Consider the following 17,719-nt stretch of genomic DNA (forward strand, 5'->3'; position numbering starts at 1 on the left):
AGTTTTGTTCAACATCTTTATTAATGATCTGGAGGATGGCGTGGCCTGCACCCTCAGCAAGTTCACGGATGACACTAAGCTGAGGGGAGAGGTAGATACGCAGGAGGGTAGGGATAGGGTCTAGAGGGACCTAGACAAAGAGGATTGGGCCAAAAGAAATCCGATGAGGTTCAACAAGGACAAGTGCAGAGTCCTGCACTTAGGATGGAAGAATCCCATGCACTGCTACAGACTAGGGACCGACTGGCTCGGCAGCAGTTCTGCAGAAAAGGACCTAGGGGTTACAGTGGACGAGAAGCTGGATAGGAGGCAGCAGTGGCCCTTGTTGCCAAGAAGGCAAACGGCATTTTGGGTTGTATAAGTAGGGGCATTGCCAGCAGATCGAGGGACGTGATCATTCCCATCTATTCGGCATTGGTGAGGCCTCATCTGGAGACTGTGTCCAGTTTTGGGCCCCACACTACAAGAAGGATGTGGACAAATTGCAAAGAGTCCAGCGGAGGGCAAGGAAAATGATATGGGGGCTGGAGCACATGATTATGAGGAGAGGCTGAGGGAACTGGGATTGTTTAGTCTGCAGAAGAGAAGAATGAGGGGGGATTTGATAGCTGCTTTCAACTACCTGAAGGGGGGTTCCAGAGAGGATGGAGCTTGGCTGGTCTCAGTGGTGGCAGATGACAGAACAAGGAGCAATGGTCTCAAGTTGCAGTGGGGGAGGTTTAGGTTGGATATTAGGAAACACTATTTCACTAGGAGAGTGGTGAAGAACTGGAATGGGTTACCTAAGGAGGTGGTGGAATCTCCTTCCTTAGAGTTTTTTAAGGCCCGGCTAGACAAAGCCCCGGCTGGGATGATTTAGTTGGGGATTGGTCCTGCTTTGAGAAGCGGGGTGGACTAGATACCTCCTGAGGTCCCTTCCAACCCTGAGATTCTATGATTCTGTGTCACGGCCAGAAGAAGCTGCCACTCACCCCGGCAGTTCCTCCATCCCAAAGTTGTGATAGAGCAATTAGAAAATCCAGCCCAACTTTGACTGAACTATGGCATGTGATGGACACTGCGTGAACTGTCTCTCCAAGTGGTCGACTCCCTTGTTAAAAGTCTGCACTTCATGCCCCCCGGCCCGTGGCTAGCGTTAACTCCCAGGCTCCCTTTGGGCATTAGATTCCAGAGGTGTCGACAGTCCGGACGTGGCAGCAGGTAAGTATCTAACGGTGAGTACCTCAGTGAAGTAGGCAGGCCTCCATTTGCACTTCAAGAGCAAATAAGTGTAGATTTCTGTTGCAAGTGGGAGCAAAACCTATTTTGATTAACAAATTTATTTTAGCATGAGCTTTCGTGAGCTGCAGCTCACGCTGCAGCTCACGAAAGCTCATGCTAAAATAAATTTGTTAGTCTTTAAGGTGCCACAAGTACGCCTGTTCTTTTTGCGGATACAGACTAACATGGCTGCTACTCTGAAACCTATTTCGATTGGAAGCTCTCGGGGGCTCTCTAATTTTTTTTTTTTTGTAAAGCATCATGATGGAAACGTGTGTTTGGGACAATTACTTTCTAGAAACGTTCACGATACAGACCTGCAGGCCATCGCAAAAGGAAAACAGAAAACACAGAAGACTTCACCAACATTCCTCTGTCTCATCATTTTTTTTTAAACTCGACTGGGCAAGACTAAAAGAAATAACACACAAATATAAAATCTCGAAACACCACGTTTTTTGTCCCCCCCTCCCCCCCAAGAAACGACTAGCAGAGGCAGGGAAAACTAAAATTGAACCAAAATCCCAATTCTCTGTGTGTGTGTGTGTGTGTGTGTCTCTGTCTCTCTCTGGAATTTTCAACAAGATAAAAGAACAACTTGTTTAAAACCAAAAAGGCAAAAAACGTAACAAAACAGCCTCTTGCTAGAAAGAGTCGGATATACACGGGGGAGTTTACATCTGTATACAAAGGGCAAGCACTCAGCATATACTGATTAACAGTCCTGGTAATATTTGGTCATATGACAATCACTACTGAGTCTTGAAAGCGGAAAGATGTTGTCTGACGGAAGCGGAGGAAAAAGGAGGTGGCCTCTGACCCTAGGGAGGGCGAGAAGCTTACCAATAGATTTAATTTTTTGCACTCAACAGATTGCGTGTGGGTGGTGGAGGAATCCCACGGCATCTCCTCTAATCCCATCCAGGGTGAACTCCCAGCCCAAGGGTTGGGGAGCGGGGAGTGAGTGAGGGGTGGGAGGGGGTTGGATCCGGAAGAGGGCAGGAAGACAACCGTGGTGGAAGAATCTGGACACTTCGGGACCCTCCCACCCCCTCCCCTTGGAAGTTGAATGCTTGGGCTACTCGTCTTTTGGAAGAACAGCAATTCAAAACTGCTACTTCCCGAGCGGCTATTGCTAACTTAAATGAAAGGGCGGGAGCCAGAATGGTCTTTAAGCACAGCCCCAGATTGCGTGCCATCATGGGCACTGCTCCCATCAGTGGGGAAACATTGAGGAACACAAAGACCAGGTCTTCCTAGCTCCAGTTACGTCATCCAGCGGGTGTGGGTGCATTGCCTACGGAATCAGTCCGGTCTACGCCAGTTGGCCACGAGGCTGCTCAAAGTGCTCCATTGCGATGGCGGAGGGCCAGGCGTCCAGCAGGCAGAGTCATGCCCACTTGGCGCCCGCTGGAGACACGCTGTTCTAAGGTTGACCGAGAGTCCAAAGAGGAAGCAGCGTTGCACGCAGAGCAGATTGGCTCACCCAAGATGCACACAGGGTTGGAGAGAGAATGGAGGGTCTGATCCTGTAGCCCCTGGGGTCCCGATTCCGCCACTACAGGACTTCCCGGCCCACAGCAGCCAGGATCCGAGTGGTCTACTCATTGCTACGGGTGCTTCCAAGGGCACCCTGTTCAGGATCAGAGACATTCAGGAGTTGAGACACAAGCAGAGGAGTGCAAAAACCCCACCCCACCCCACTAGGGCATTAGCTGCCCCCTTCACTCCTCCACACCGGAGCTGGGCTGGGGTCCCTTTAGAGAGAGAACCAGAACCACTGAGATCACAGCTCTGCTCACAGAGAAAGCTACTGGCAGGCAGATTAGAAGGATCTGTTTATTGTCCCTTATCCTACGCTAGTAAGTCGCAGGGATCCTGTAAAGAAGCAAGAGGAAGATTGCGCCCCCCCACCAGACAGGTGCATTGGGGTGAGTTTTTAAATCCCCCCCTTGTGTTGTCAGTCACAAGCAGAAAGAGGAACGAAAAGGAAAGGAAAGGAAGCAAGTCAATCCCCACGGATTTATAACGCACTAGACAGGTAGGTATAGAAAACTCTGATGCTTCAGGGCGCATTTAAAAATAAATCAGAGAAACAGAAGGAAATCATGTCCCCCCCCGACCCTTGGAAACAGAAACCAAGCCCAAACCTCAGGCCTCCCATTAAACTCTAGCTGGGATCAGCTGATGGCAGGGACCACTTTCACGTGGGGGTGAGGTGAGTCGCAAAGCTAGCATGGGGAGGTCCTGTTTTAACCAGTTCGGCTCACTCTGAGTCTTCACTGGGGAGGGTTTGGGGATATCACAGCTGAGCTGGCCATGTAGGAACAAGAATGGGGTGAAAATACCATCCAAGCACTGCCCCCTTTGGCTTCCTGGTTTTGGGGGGGTCCCATGAAATCCCACTTCACCCACCAATCCTTTTTTTTTTTTTTCATGACAGGCTGGGAAAAGAGGGGGATGTCCAGGGGGATACAGGCTACCGGCTGCTCTGAATTTTACAGCCAGAGAGTGGGGGTTCTACCGCAGGGAACATTCTGATCTGGCCCTACCGCGGCTCAGGTGCCAACCGGCAGAGGTGAAGAAGTTTTGTCATGGTGGGTGTAAGGGCCCTTGCCCCCCCAGCCGGTGCCACTCAGATAAATCACTAGACTCTTGTTGTTAGGTGAAGGGAAACCTAAGCAAAAATAAAGAGACATTCAGTGACTAGCCAGGCCCCGCTCCTTAAAGTGCAAAAGTACCGATCTCCTCCTCAAGCCGCTGGCCGGCTGCGCTGCAGGCCCGGCTGCCAGGAAAGGGGGGTTGGAGCCAGGGTTCCAAGGAGGCAGCCTCCAGCTTTGGGCCCAGATGTCTAGACAGCCGACTCCGGCCCCACTTGCCCTGGATGTGGTGGCGGAGGGACAGCGGGGTCCGTACCAGCCCTGGGCAAGCCGTGCAGAGCAGCTCAGTGCTGGGCTCTGCTGGCAGCTGCTCAGCGCGGAACGACGGGGGCACCGTTCCCAGCCAGGCTTAGGCTGCCCTGCAATAAAAGCACCCCACTTTAGTGCTCAGGTACCTTGGGGCGTCCCGTCTGTCCCCAGCCCGTGTGTGGGGCGGGCGAAGCCGGGAGGCTCTGCCCTGCGCTGCCTGGCAGCAGCCCAATCGCTCGGTGCCGAGGGGAGGCCTTGCGGCCCGGGAGCGAGTAACGTGCTACAAACAGGGCACAGCGGCTCCCCCCCTGCACACTCGGGGATCTGAAGGAGCATTTTGGAGGCTGGCCGCCGAGGAGAGCAGCGGGCAGGGTGCCAAGCTGGGTGCAGGACTGATTAACACGCCCCAGCCCCCGCCGGGGCCAAGCGTCCCCCTCTGTTGCCAAGCCCTGGCAGCGAGTGTCGCTGGATCCCTCCCCCGGGGGGGGGGTCACCCTCGGGACCCCCTTTCCACCCACCAAGCACATCAAAGCCTCCGTCCGGCCCTAGCATAGGACCCCCCAGGATCGCGGGACAGCAGAGGACACCATGGATTTAGGCCTTTTTCTGCTGGCTTTGGGGGGATTTTTTTTTTTAAATGAAAACTAGCGGCACCTCTCCCCAGGGTCAGGTCTGGCCAACCCCAAAAAGCCTTGGTGGGAAACTGGACCCAGCTCAGCAACAGCAGGGGAGAAACAGGAGGAAGTTTCAGTTACTCTCTGGAACGGATTCCCAGGGTGAATCCGGAATCACCCCCGTTTGCAACGGGGCAGGGACGGATTCTGATCTTGGTACCCACCACGGTCAATCCGGAGTCACTCCTGATTGCAATGGGGCAGGGCTCAATTCTTATTTTAGCTCCCACCGGGGTTAATCTGGAGTCACCTCAATTGCAATGAGGGCAGGACCAGATTCTGATCTCAGCTGCCCTGCGTCAGTCCAGAGTCACTCTTGATTGTAACAGGGGCAGGGCCAGATTCTGATCTTGCTCCCCGTGGTCAATGCAGAGTCACTCCGGTTTGCAATGGGGACAGAGCTGGGTTCTGATCTTAGCTCCCCTGCGCTCAATGCAGAGTCACTCCGGTTTGCAATGGGGACAGAGCTGGGTTCTGATCTCAGCTCCCCTGCGCTCAATGCAGAGTCACTCTGGTTTGCAATGGGGAGGGCCGGGTTCCAGGCTGCTGGAGCTGTACCGCTCTGCTATGCACAGCGCAGAGCTCAGCCTCTGATGTATTTCTCTCTTAGCCGCAGGGCTTTGAGCGGAGGGGATCGGCCCCTCCCCATTTCGCTCACCTTGGGGAGGGGGAGGAATATATGTTAAACCCTTTGTGTCCATCATTTAAAAAAAAGGCACAGCCTCCTTGGGGGGGTTCAGCTAGGTTTTCCCTTCCCATCTGCCCCCCCGCCCGGCAGTACAAGCCACGCCCCTGGGGCTGGGTGGGGGCAGCGCAGGTATGAATGGAGAGCCCTGGATTTCCCCCTCCCGAAGCAGCCCCGTTAGAAACCCGCTGATGCTCAGGGCTCTGCCCGCCCCCCGCCCCGGGACCGATCCAAGAGTTACAGGTAGTTTCACACCCGACCCCCCACCCCCGGCCGGCCAAAGGCTTGTTAGTGCAAATGGTTTCCTAAGCTAGTAACGTTGAGAAAGAAGTGGAAGAACGTTGTCGTTCCTCGGCCGCCCGGCCCGGCCCGACCCGACCCCCACCCTGCGGGAGGAACAGGCTCTGAGCGCCCCCGCTTTGTTCGGAGTTTGGGGGAGAGGGGCTGAGTCCCCCTACGTGGGCCCTACCCAAACGAACACGGATCGATACTGAAGAACAGACGACGTTACATGGCACTGGAGAGGGAGAGGGGGATCCACACACACGGTCCCCCCCTCATCCCGCCCGGTGGGGGGTGTTCAGGAGCTGGGGGGGCAGCCCCCCCAAACAGCTGCCCTGGTCAGTAGTATATGGGCACCCCTCTCTCATAGAAAAAGTGCAAAGTGGCTTCCAACCCGGGGGGGGGGGGGTCCACACCCCTCACTGTGCTTCTTGGTAGTAAAAACGGGGAGGGGGGCAGAAGTGGAGGGGGTGGAAGCCAGGGGGCGCCGTGGGGCTGGGGAGGTGCTTTGCCGGAGCCCTACCCGGGAGCAGCTGCCTCTCGTCTTGGGGGGGGGGGGTGTGTCTGTCTGTCTGTCCGTCCCGCTAGCCGTGGGCCGCCCAAAGTCAGCTGACGCGCTCCGAGACCGGCGTCCGGGTATCCACCGCCTCGTCCCTGCTGCTGGGCCGGGGGGCCGAGGAGGGGGTGGACACAGCGTCTTTCCGCTCCCCTTCCCCTCGGTGTTTGTAGAGCACCGCGGGCGGCTGAGTCTTAGGCGGCTCCTTGGGGCAGCCGTCGCTCTCCGGCTGCCCCTTGCTGCTCAAGTCCTGAGCCTCGGGGGGGCTCACGCTGTCCTTGGGGCTGGCGGGGGGCTGGGCCAGAGGCTCGGGGGGCGGCTGGTGCGGTGGGGGGGGCGGCTGTGGCTCCTTGCGGCTGGGGGAGGGGGAGGCGGGGGTGGCGTTGCCCCCTCGCCCCTTGGGGCTGCTCTCCTTGCTCCGGCGCCCAGGACGGGGTCCCTTGGGGCTGCGCTCGGGGGGCGGGGGGGCCACCTCCAGGGCCACGGCCTCGCGGGTCTTGCGCTTCTTGATGGGCAGCACCGTCTCCTGCACGGCCTGGAAGGTCGGCTCCTTCACCAGCTTCTTCTTGGGCTCGGCCACCGCCGGCCCCACGGGCCCCGCCGCCGCCCCCGGCTTGCGACCCCGCTTCTTGGGCAGCGTCTGGGGGTCCGACTCCGACTTCCGCTTGCGCCCAGGCCGCCGCCCGCCCGCCCCCGGGGCCGCCGAGGTGGTGGCCGAGCCCCCCGCCCCTCCGGCGCCCCCCGGCGGCCCGGCTGGAATGGCATCTTGACCAGCAGCTTGCCGGAGCTCTTCTCGATCACCCGCTTGACCTGCACGCCCTCCGAGGCGGCCGCCTTGGGCCGGGCCGAGCCACTGCCCTTGGGCCTGCCCCGCCCACGCCCCGTCCCGGGGCCCTTCTGGGCTTTGGCCTTCTTGGGGGGCCTCTGCTCTCGGCGCGAGGGGCTGCCCCGGCCCGTCACCGTGAAGTCGAAATCGTTGGGGTCCAGGGAGGTGTCCCCTACCTTTTCGAAGTAAGCGATAAGCTCCACCTTGGAGCGGAAGGCCTTGCCCTGGGGGCTGCGGGGTTGGGAGAACAAGGGTTAATAGGATCCACCCTCCCGAGCGGGCACAAGGAAGTGGGTGAGCAGGGGATCCCCCACACACTGCCCAAGACAGGAAGCCCCCCCATAGCACCAGCTCTGGGGGCTCGGGTCCCCCAGCTTGTCCAGCTGCTGCTCAGCAGGGGATTGGGGGGGTCTGGAGAAGATGGGGGGGACACACTGGGGCCCCACGAGCCGGGGGATCTGGCGTCAGCCCTTGGGGATCGAGAGTCCCAGCAGCCTCATGCTGGGAACTCTGGCTAATGGTCACGGTGCCTGTGTCTTTCGCCAGCCAATGGGCAAGGCTCCTGGGCTGTGGACGAGCACGGCATGCTGGGAGCTCTGGTCTCTCCTGGAGTGCCTTTAACCTGACCCCATGGTGATACTACAAGTCCCAGCATACAATGCTCAGACCAGCACTGCATGCTGGGAGCCATAGTTCTGCCCCCCCCTACACCAGAGGCCCTGTGCATGCTGGGAGCTGTAGTCCTGCTCTTTCCCCCCCCCCAACCGAGGCCTGGTCAATGCTAGAAGCCATAAGCCCCATCCACACCCCCCACCAGAGACCCAGTGCATGCTGGGAGCCATCGTCCCACCCCCCCACCAGGGACCCAGTGCATGCTGGGAGCTGTAGTCCTGCCCCCCCACCAGAGACCCAGTGCATGCTGGGAGCCGTAGTCCTCCCCCCCCAAGACCCAGTGCATGCTGGGAGCTGTAGTCCTCCCCCCCCAGAGACCCAGTGCATGCTGGGAGCCGTAGTCCAGCCCCCCAGATACCCAGTGCATGCTGGGAGCCGTAGTCCATCCCCCCCAGAGAACCAGTGCATGCTGGGAGCCGTAGTCCGTCCGTCCCCCCCACCAGAGACCCAGTGCATGCTGGGAGCCATAGTCCGTCCGCCCCCCCCACCAGAGACCCAGTGCATGCTGGGGGGCGTAGTTCCCCCCCCACCAGAGACCCGGTGCATGCTGGGGGGCGTAGTTTCCCCCCCCCACCAGAGACCCGGTGCATGCTGGGAGGCGTAGCCCCCCCCCCCAGAGACCCGGTGCATGCTGGGAGGCGTAGCCCCCCCCCCACCAGAGACCCGGTGCATGCTGGGAGGCGTAGTCCGTCCGTCCCCCCCCCCAGAGACCCAGTGCATGCTGGGAGCCGTAGTCCATCCCCCCCCCCCCCCGAGACCCAGTGCATGCTGGGAGCCATAGTCCGTCCGCCCCCCCCCCCACCAGAGACCAAGTGCATGCTGGGGGGCTTTGTTCCCCCCCCCCCACCAGAGAACCGGTGCATGCTGGGGGGCGTAGTACCCCCCCCCAACCAGAGACCCGGTGCATGCTGGGAGGCGTAGCCCCCCCCCACCAGAGACCCGGTGCATGCTGGGAGGCGTAGCCTCCCCCCCACCAGAGACCCGGTGCATGCTGGGAGGCGTAGTCCCCCCCCCACCAGAGACCCGGTGCATGCTGGGAGGCGTAGTCCCCCCCCCCCACCAGAGACCCGGTGCATGCTGGGAGGCGTAGTCCGCCCCCACCAGAGACCCGGTGCATGCTGGGAGGCGTAGGCTCTGCCCCCGTCCCACTCACTTGATCAGGTAGACATCGTACTTTCCCGCCGAGCGGCCCGACTTCCTCTGCTTCAGCTTGCGGGTCCAGCCCTCGGGCAGCGTGGGGTCATCGTACATGGGGCCGCGGTCCCGGATGATGGAGCGCCGCTGCTTGGGAGAGGCCGAGGCCTCAGGGGCGGCCGGGGCGGCCCCGGCTCCTTCGGACGTCTCGGCCTTGCCCGCCTCGGCCGGCTCGGCTTCCCTCTGCTTCTCCTTCTTCATCTTTTTGGCCTTCGGGGACTTCTCCTTGAGGCCCTGCAGATTCTGGTCCTCAGATTTTTCTTCCCTGGGGGCGGGGAATCAAAGAGACATGTTAAGGTCGGGGGGTGCACCTGGGAGGACTCCCAGCCAGCCCCGTTAAAGAGCCCCCTGGCTACTGGTCCCGCCCAGAGGTGTGAGTGTGTGTCTCTGTCGGCGCCCGGCCTGACCCCGAACTCAGTCCAGGGGGGGCGTCTGTCGGCGCCCGGCCTGACCCCGAACGCAGTCCGGGGGGGGCGTCTGCCGGCGCCCGGCCTGACCCCGAACGCAGTCCGGGGGGGGCGTCTGCGCAGCGCCCGGCCTGACCCCGAACGCAGTCCACGGGGGGCGTCTGCGCGGCGCCCGGCCTGACCCCGAACGCAGTCCGGGGGGGGCGTCTGCGCGGCGCCCGGCCTGACCCCGAACGCAGTCCAGCGGGCCGAGGCGTCTGCGCAGCGCCCGGCCTGACCCCGAACGGAGTCCAGCGGGCCGAGGCGTCTGCGCGGCACCCGGCCTGACCCCGAACGCAGTCCGGGGGGGGCGTCTGCGCGGCGCCCGGCCTGACCCCGAACGCAGTCCGGGGGGGGGCGTCTGCGCGGCGCCCGGCCTGACCCCGAACGCAGTCCGGGGGGGGCGTCTGCGCGGCGCCCCGCCTGACCCCGAACGCAGTCCCGCGGGCCCAGGCGTCAGTCGGCGCCCGGCCTGACCCCGAACACAGTCCGGGGGGGGCGTCTGCGCGGCGCCCGGCCTGACCCCGAACGCAGTCCAGCGGGGCCGTCTGCGCGGCGCCCAGCCTGACCCCGAACGCAGTCCGGGGGGGGCGTCTGCGCGGCGCCCGGCCTGACCCCGAACGCAGTCCAGCGGGCCGAGGCGTCTGTCGGCGCCCGGCCTGACCCCGAACGCAGTCCGGGGGGGGCGTCTGCGCGGCGCCCGGCCTGACCCCGAACGCAGTCCAGGGGGGGCGTCTGCGCGGCGCCCAGCCTGACCCCGAACGCAGTCCGGGGGGGGCGTCTGCGCGGCGCCCGGCCTGACCCCGAACGCAGTCCAGCGGGCCGAGGCGTCTGCGCGGCGCCCGGCCTGACCCCGAACGCAGTCCAGCGTGCCGAGGCGTCTGCGCGGCGCCCGGCCTGACCCCGAACGCAGTCCAGCGGGCCGAGGCGTCTGTCGGCGCCCGGCCTGACCCCGAACGCAGTCCGGGGGGGACCGAGGCGTCTGTCGGCGCCCGGCCTGACCCCGAACGCAGTCCAGCGGGCCGAGGCGTCTGCGCGGCGCCCGGCCTGACCCCGAACGCAGTCCAGCGGGCCGAGGCGTCTGTCGACGCCCGGCCTGACCCCGAACGCAGTCCGGGGGGGACCGAGGCGTCTGCGCGGCGCCCGGCCTGACCCCGAACACAGTCCGGGGGGGGCGTCTGCGCGGCGCCCGGCCTGACCCCGAACACAGTCCGGGGGGGGGCATCTGCGCGGCGCCCGGCCTGACCCCGAACGCAGTCCGGGGGGGACCGAGGCGTCTGCGCGGCGCCCGGCCTGACCCCGAACACAGTCCGGGGGGGGCGTCTGCGCCGCGCCCAGCCTGACCCCAAACGCAGTCGGCGGGGGGCGTCTGCGCAGCGCCCGGCCTGACCCCGAACGCAGTCCGGGGGGGGCGTCTGCGCAGCGCCCGGCCTGACCCCGAACACAGTCCGGGGGGGGCGTCTGTCGGCGCCCGGCCTGACCCCGAACACAGTCCGGGGGGGGCGTCTGCGCGGCGCCCGGCCTGACCCCGAACGCAGTCCGGGGGGGGCGTCTGCGCGGCGCCCGGCCTGACCCCGAACGCAGTCCAGCGGGCCGAGGCGTCTGTCGGCGCCCGGCCTGACCCCGAACGCAGTCCAGCGGGCCGAGGCGTCTGTCGGCGCCCGGCCTGACCCCGAACGCAGTCCAGCGGGCCGAGGCGTCTGTCGGCGCCCGGCCTGACCCCGAACGCAGTCCAGCGGGCCGAGGCGTCTGCGCGGCGCCCGGCCTGACCCCGAACGCAGTCCAGCGGGCCGAGGCGTCTGTCAGCGCCCGGCCTGACCCCGAACGCAGTCCGGGGGGGACCGAGGCGTCTGCGCGGCGCCCGGCCTGACCCCGAACGCAGTCCAGCGGGCCGAGGCGTCTGTCGGCGCCCAGCGTGTCAGGGGGTCCTGATCCCGATGCTCCCACAACAGTCTCACACACATCAGTGAGCCGGAGGATGGGCGTGGGCAGGTCCCAGCCGGCTGCAAGGAAAGGCTGGACCACCAGTGTCTCCTGTCGCACCCGCCTGTGCCCAGAGTCCCAGCTCAGTACAGAAGCAGGGAACGGGGTAGGCGTCTGTCGGCAGAGGGGTCTATGATCCCGCAGCCAGGGGGCAGGATGGGAACCTCTGACCGGCAGCAAATAAGGTGTAGATTTGTAACGAGAAACAGGGACTGATCGTGGAGAGCAGCTGATTTTGGGACTTGCTTGGACTCCTGACACCTTGACTACACACGCTTTCGTTAGCCCGTTTTTCGCCAGAGCAGATCGGGCGGGAAATCCCTGGTCGGTCCAAACAGAAACATCTGGCAGAACAGGACATTTTCGACTGACAAGTCTTGAAATGAATCAGCCGAGACACTGAATCTGCGTGTTTTGTAAGAGACGATGTTCTGGCCTCCAAAGCAAGCAGGCGCCGAGATTCCAGCTTAGGCGCTGGCGGCATTTCGCTGCGTTACGACTTTCAGAGAACGGCCGAGCTGACACATCCTACTCGGTCACACCCGTCTCTGATGTCACAAGGATCCACAGAGCTTTTGGAGTCTTTTCATTTCACTTTGTTTAGGCTTTCGAGACTGTTCCTACCCCAGCTCAAGTCCCTGCTGGCGCGTAGGCATCACTGGGAAAGTTCAAAAGAGCCAAAAATGGCTGAGAACTTAACAGCTGGAGGGTTGCAGGCGGCTAACGGCAGCGCTGCCCAAACTTGGCGTTATTCTGAACAACGAGCGCTCAGCCCTGCCTGGAGCTTGACTCAACAGCCCCTCCAAGCGTCAGTGCCCCCCCCCCCCCCGCACAGGTGACAACCTGGCAACCTTCCCACAGCTTCCTAGGACACGTATCAACTGGTTTGACATCAACAGCCGTCAATCCGGTGAGGCCAAAAAGTGGCGACTCTTATTTTGTTTAGTTTAGACTTAAAATATGCACCAATAGAATATCTATTTAAACTATTCACAAGATTTACGACGTTTTGACATTATAGAAACAAACCTATTGGATAAGGTTAAGCGTTTTCGACTCATTTCATTCAAACGTTTAGATCGTATATTTATACAAACATTCGATATTGAATATATTGTATTGGGGCAAATTTGAAATAAAACATTCCAACATCAAAATGAAACTACACAGCGACTACGTTTCGACTGCCGGTTCATTTAATTGGGTTTATACATAGGTGATCAAATTGTATCTATTTTAATATGCACATTTAGACTTTCAGATAAGATTCACCTATTTATATATTTAATACGGACATTCAATATTTTATATTATATTGTTTTGACATCATCTAAACAAAATGATGACTTACGATAAAATGGGTTTGGAGATCAGAATATTAACCTTAGGGCTGGTTTGTGTTCATGGATATTTATATCTAACATTTGAGATCATCAAAACCATTTGATAAGGCAAAAATGTTTCATTTAGACTTTTATTAGAATTGTTTTTCTTTAAAATTGTAACGTTATATTTTATGGCTATTTAATATTTTTATAACTGCTTAATACATCACAGCATCAAACTATTCAATAAGGTTCAAACATTTCATTTAGACTTTGATTAGATGCCATTGTTACATGGTTGTATTTTTATATCTATATATTTAATATTTTATACCAAACAGCTTGAGAAGATAAATGTGTTTTGTTTGGACTTCTATTAGAAGAATATTCATTTGAATCTCTTTGTTTTACAGATCGTTAATTATATTTTATTTAACCGTTTCCTGGGATTGAAACGATTGGATGTTTCCAAATGTTGTCAACTGTTCCGAATTTCTGTGGCCATGTCAGTCTGTTTCGGAGTCAAACCCTGCTTCAAATGGGCCAATTTCCCACGGGACGCAAGTCCCGTTTTCCGGCCCGTTCTAAGCACGCGCTGGCCCGTGGAATGGCGGCTGGGCTGACCCGAGGAATAGAGACGATGGATCTCGTGAGAGGACGTGAGCCCAAGACGCCGGCCAAAGGGGCCTGGCTGTTCTCCCTAAGGACCTCGGGGAGGGGGAAGCGCTACTGGAGCGAACGGACAACAGTGGCACAACCTGGTCGTGGATCAGTGGAGGCTGGGCCGCAGCAGCTTTCCAGCCCAGCAGAGCAGGACGACGGGAACTCGTTTGAAGCCGGAGCTGGATACGGTTATGAAGGGCTGACCCGCCAGGCTAACCCCCAGGCCACGTTCTCCAGTCCTCCGTTCTAGGCTCTGGCGCGTTTCAATTCTGGCGAGGTCTCCCCACCTAAAGCAGCAGCAAACCCGGCTGCTGAGATAAATGCGGAGGCGGCGGCTAGGGGAGAAAATAGGAAGCGTCTCGCTGCTCTGAGCTATAATTAATCCTGCACAGCCCCCTACGAGCGTTGGTAAACAACAGGCGCCGGCTGCCGCTCTGCTTCCTGGAAACCTGGGGCGACACGGGAGCCGTCGGCGTGACGCTCTTCGGGCCCGGCGCCGAGCCCCAAGAGGCCACTGGCAGGTGATCTGCGGCTGGGGGCATGGCATAATTCACAGCCCTGGTCACCCGCTGGCGAGGGGGAAGGGGTGACCCCATTTTTAGAGATGGGGAAAGCGAGGCCCAGAATCGGTCCCCGCGTGGGCTCCACCAAACTGCAAGCCGGTCAGTCAGCCAGAGGGATGGAGTCGACGCTGCTCGGGGTCCCGTGGGCAGAGACGAGAACCAACCATGGTGGGGCTCAGGTCCCCGTTGAAGAGGCGGCCGAGGCTCGTCAGCACGTCTGGCGGGGCGGATGCTTTGGGTCACATCTGGGCCAGCTGCACCCGCTCACTGCGAGCGGCACGGGCTCTTGGCAGACTCAGGCAGCAGCCGGCGGCCTCCTGGAAGAGGCAATTTCCGACTTGCAGCGCGTGGCCACAAGTCTGTTTGGGGCCGAGGTTCGTCCTTCCCCCTAACGAGACGAGCTTCAACGCCAGCTCTGCGATGCTGCGTGGGGCTGGATTTGCGGCAGACCCGCTCTGCCCCAGGGCAGGGCCATCTCAGCAGGGCCGGATGTGTGTGAGGAGGTCGCTCTGCTCCGCTCCAGAGGGGGCTGCATCTCAGCGCGGCCGCGGGTACAGAGCGAGGCCGTTCCGCACCAGATGTGGCTGCATCTCAACAGGGCCGGGCGTATGGAGGGAGGATGCTCCGCCCCAGAGGTGGCCGCCTCTCAGGGTGGAATGAAACCAAGCAACGTTCCACTTGGCCTTCCCTCGGGAGTTGTGCATCACATGCATGGCCCTGCCCAAACGCCTGGCCAGCTGGGGGCGCTGGGGAGCTCCTCCCCCCAGCTCCCCATGGCTGGGCACCGCAGCCCCGATCAGGATCCTGTTGTGCTGACACCCCCCCAACCCGGTGGTGGACAATGGTGGGGGCGTGAGGGGATGCCCCAGCCCCGCTCCGGGGATCAGAGTGACTGGCACATCTGTGGCTAATAATAGCCCCGGGGAAACGCTCCCCCCAAAGCCGGGGGGCCCCGATCGCGGCACAGCCATGGAGGCGATGCCCCGCCCTGCGCCCGGCGTGAATGGGATCTGCAGTCGAACCCCGGCGTCCCAGCCTCAGGGCAGGGGGCCCGTGCAGCGCCTGGCACGACTGGGGGGGGTGCTCGGCGCCGCCCCCCTCGTCTGGGCCAGCCGGGCAGAGGACGGTGCCCTCCAGCAGTTCCCACGTCGGGCACACGATGGCGCTTGGGGCTCACGGACCAGCTGGCTCTGGCAGGCAGACGGCAGCTGGGAGCGCCAGGCCGCTCCCACGGCCTCCCCCGCTCCCGTCAGACACCAACGTCCCACCATTACCGGGGGGAGGGTCCCACTGGGCACTGCAGGGTCCCCCAGGCTGAGATCAGAGCCCCCCAGCACGCTGGGTGCTGCACAGCCCCTGACCAAGATGGAGGCTCCCCCCCGCAACAGGAGCCACAGAGACACCCCCCCACAAGCAAAATCAGAGCCTGAGTATGCACCGGACAGTGCCCTGTGCAACACGGCCCCCAGTCTCAGTCCGGGGGGGTGCGCAGCGCCTGGCGTAACAGGGACCCTGAGCTCTCCGGGGGGGAGGGGGGTGCGCAGCGCCTGGCGTAACAGGGACCCTGAGCTCGCTGGGGGGGGGGAGGGGGGTGCGCAGCGCCTGGCGTAACAGGGACCCCGAGCTCGCTGGGGGGGAGGGGGGTGCGCAGCGCCTGGCGTAACAGGGACCCTGAGCTCCAGGGGCAGGAGAGGGGGTGTGCGCAGCGCCTGGCGTAACAGGGACCCTGAGCTCGCTGGGGGGGGGGAGGGGGGGGGTGCAGCGCCTGGCGTAACAGGGACCCTGAGCTCGCTGGGGGGGGGAGAGGGGGGTGCGCAGCGCCTGGCGTAACAGGGACCCTGAGCTCCAGGGGCAGGAGAGGGGGTGGGTGCAGCGCCTGGCGTAACAGGGACCCTGAGCTCGCTGGGGGGGAGGGGGGTGCGCAGCGCCTCGCGTAACAGGGACCCTGAGCTCCAGGGGCAGGAGAGGGGGTGGATGCAGCGCCTGGCGGAACAGGGACCCTGAGCTCGCTGGGGGGGGGAGGGGGGGGGGGTGCAGCGCCGGGCGTCACAGGGACCCTGAGCTCGATGGGGGGGGGAGAGGGGGTGGGTGCAGCGCCTGAGGTAACAGGGACCCTGAGCTCGCTGGGGGGGGGAGAGGGGGTGGATGCAGCGCCTGGCGTAACAGGGACCCTGAGCTCGCTGGGGGGGGGGGGGGGGTGGGTGCAGCGCCTGGCGTAACAGGGACCCTGAGCTCGCTGGGGGGGGGAGAGGGGGTGGGTGCAGCGCCTGGCGTAACAGGCACCCTGCGCTCGCTGGGGGGGAGGGGGGTGCGCAGCGCCTGGCGTAACAGGGACCCTGAGCTCACTGGGGGGGGAGGGGGTGTGCGCAGCGCCTGGCGTAACAAGGACCCTGAGCTCGCTGGGGGGGGGACGGGGTGTTAGCAGCGCCTGGCGTAACAGGGACCCTGAGCTCGCTGGGGGGGGGAGAGGGGGTGTGCGCAGCGCCTGGCGTAACAGGGACCCTCAGCTCCAGGGGCAGGAGAGGGGGTGTGCGCAGCGCCTGGCGTAACAGGGACCCTGAGCTCCAGGGGCAGGAGAGGGGGTGGGTGCAGCGCCTGGCGTAACAGGGACCCTGAGCTCACTGGGGGGGGGAGCGGGTGGGTGCGCAGCGCCTGGCGTACCAGGGACCCTGAGCTCGCTGGGGGGGAGGGGGGTGCGCAGCGCCTGGCGTAACAGGGACCCGGAGCTCACTGGGGGGGGGGAGAGGGGGGGTGCGCAGCGCCTGGCGTAACAGGGACCCTGAGCTCGCTGGGGGGGAGGGGGGTGCGCAGCGCCTGGCGAAACAGGGACCCACAGCTCGCTGCGGGGGGGAGAGGGGGTGTGTGCAGCGCCTGGCGTAACAGGGACCCTGAGCTCGCTGGGGGGGGGAGAGGGGGTGTGTGGGCAGCGCCTGGCGTAACAGGGACCCTGAGCTCGCCGGGGGGGAGTGGGGGTGTGCGCAGCGCCTGGCGTAACAGGGACCCTGAGCTCGCTGGGGGGGGAGAGGGGGTGTGTGCAGCGCCTGGCGTAACAGGGACCCTGAGCTCGCTGGGGGGGAGAGGGGGTGGGTGCAGCGCCTGGCGTAACAGGGACCCTGAGCTCGCTGGGGGGGAGAGGGGGTGGGTGCAGCGCCTGGCGTAACAGGGACCCGGAGCTCGCTGGGGGGGGGAGGGGGGTGTGCAGCGCCTGGCGTAACAGGGACCCTGAGCTCCAGGGGCAGGAGAGGGGGTGTGTGCAGCGCCTGGCGTAACAGGGACCCCGAGCTCGCTGGGGGGGGGAGGGGTGTGCACAGCGCCTGGCGTAACAGGGACCCTGACCACCAGGGGCAGGAGAGGGGGTGTGCGCAGCGCCTGGCGTAACAGGGACCCCGAGCTCGCTGGGGGGGGGGGGGGGGTGCGCAGCGCCTGGCGTAACAGGGACCACGAGCTCGCTGTGGGGGGGAGGGGTGTGCGCAGCGCCTGGCGTAACAGGGACCCTGAGCTCGCTAGGGGAGGGGGTGTGTGCAGCGCCTGGCGTAACAGGGACCCTGAGCTCTCCGGGGGGGAGGGGGGTGCGCAGCGCCTGGCGTAACAGGGACCCTGAGCTCGCTGGGGGGGGAGGGGGGGTGTGCGCAGCGCCTGGCGTAACAGGGACCCTGAGCTCGCTGTGGGGGGGAGAGGGGG

The 17,719-nt window shown here is 62.5% G+C and overlaps 1 protein-coding gene across 1 annotated transcript in view; it reads right to left on the minus strand.

The window, feature by feature from the left end:
• Positions 1 to 828: 828 nt before the first annotated feature.
• Positions 829 to 17,719, minus strand: part of MECP2 (methyl-CpG binding protein 2) — a 35,619-nt gene continuing 18,728 nt past the window's right edge. The window contains 3 exon segments of the mRNA XM_045000693.1: positions 829 to 7,117; positions 7,120 to 7,423; positions 9,018 to 9,323. Of these exon segments, the coding sequence (XP_044856628.1) occupies positions 6,416 to 7,117; positions 7,120 to 7,423; positions 9,018 to 9,323 (1,312 nt within the window). The 3' untranslated portion in view covers positions 829 to 6,415.

Source organism: Mauremys mutica, unplaced genomic scaffold, assembly GCF_020497125.1.
Source record: "Mauremys mutica isolate MM-2020 ecotype Southern unplaced genomic scaffold, ASM2049712v1 000710F_np12_obj, whole genome shotgun sequence".
Lineage (NCBI taxonomy): Eukaryota > Metazoa > Chordata > Testudines > Geoemydidae > Mauremys > Mauremys mutica.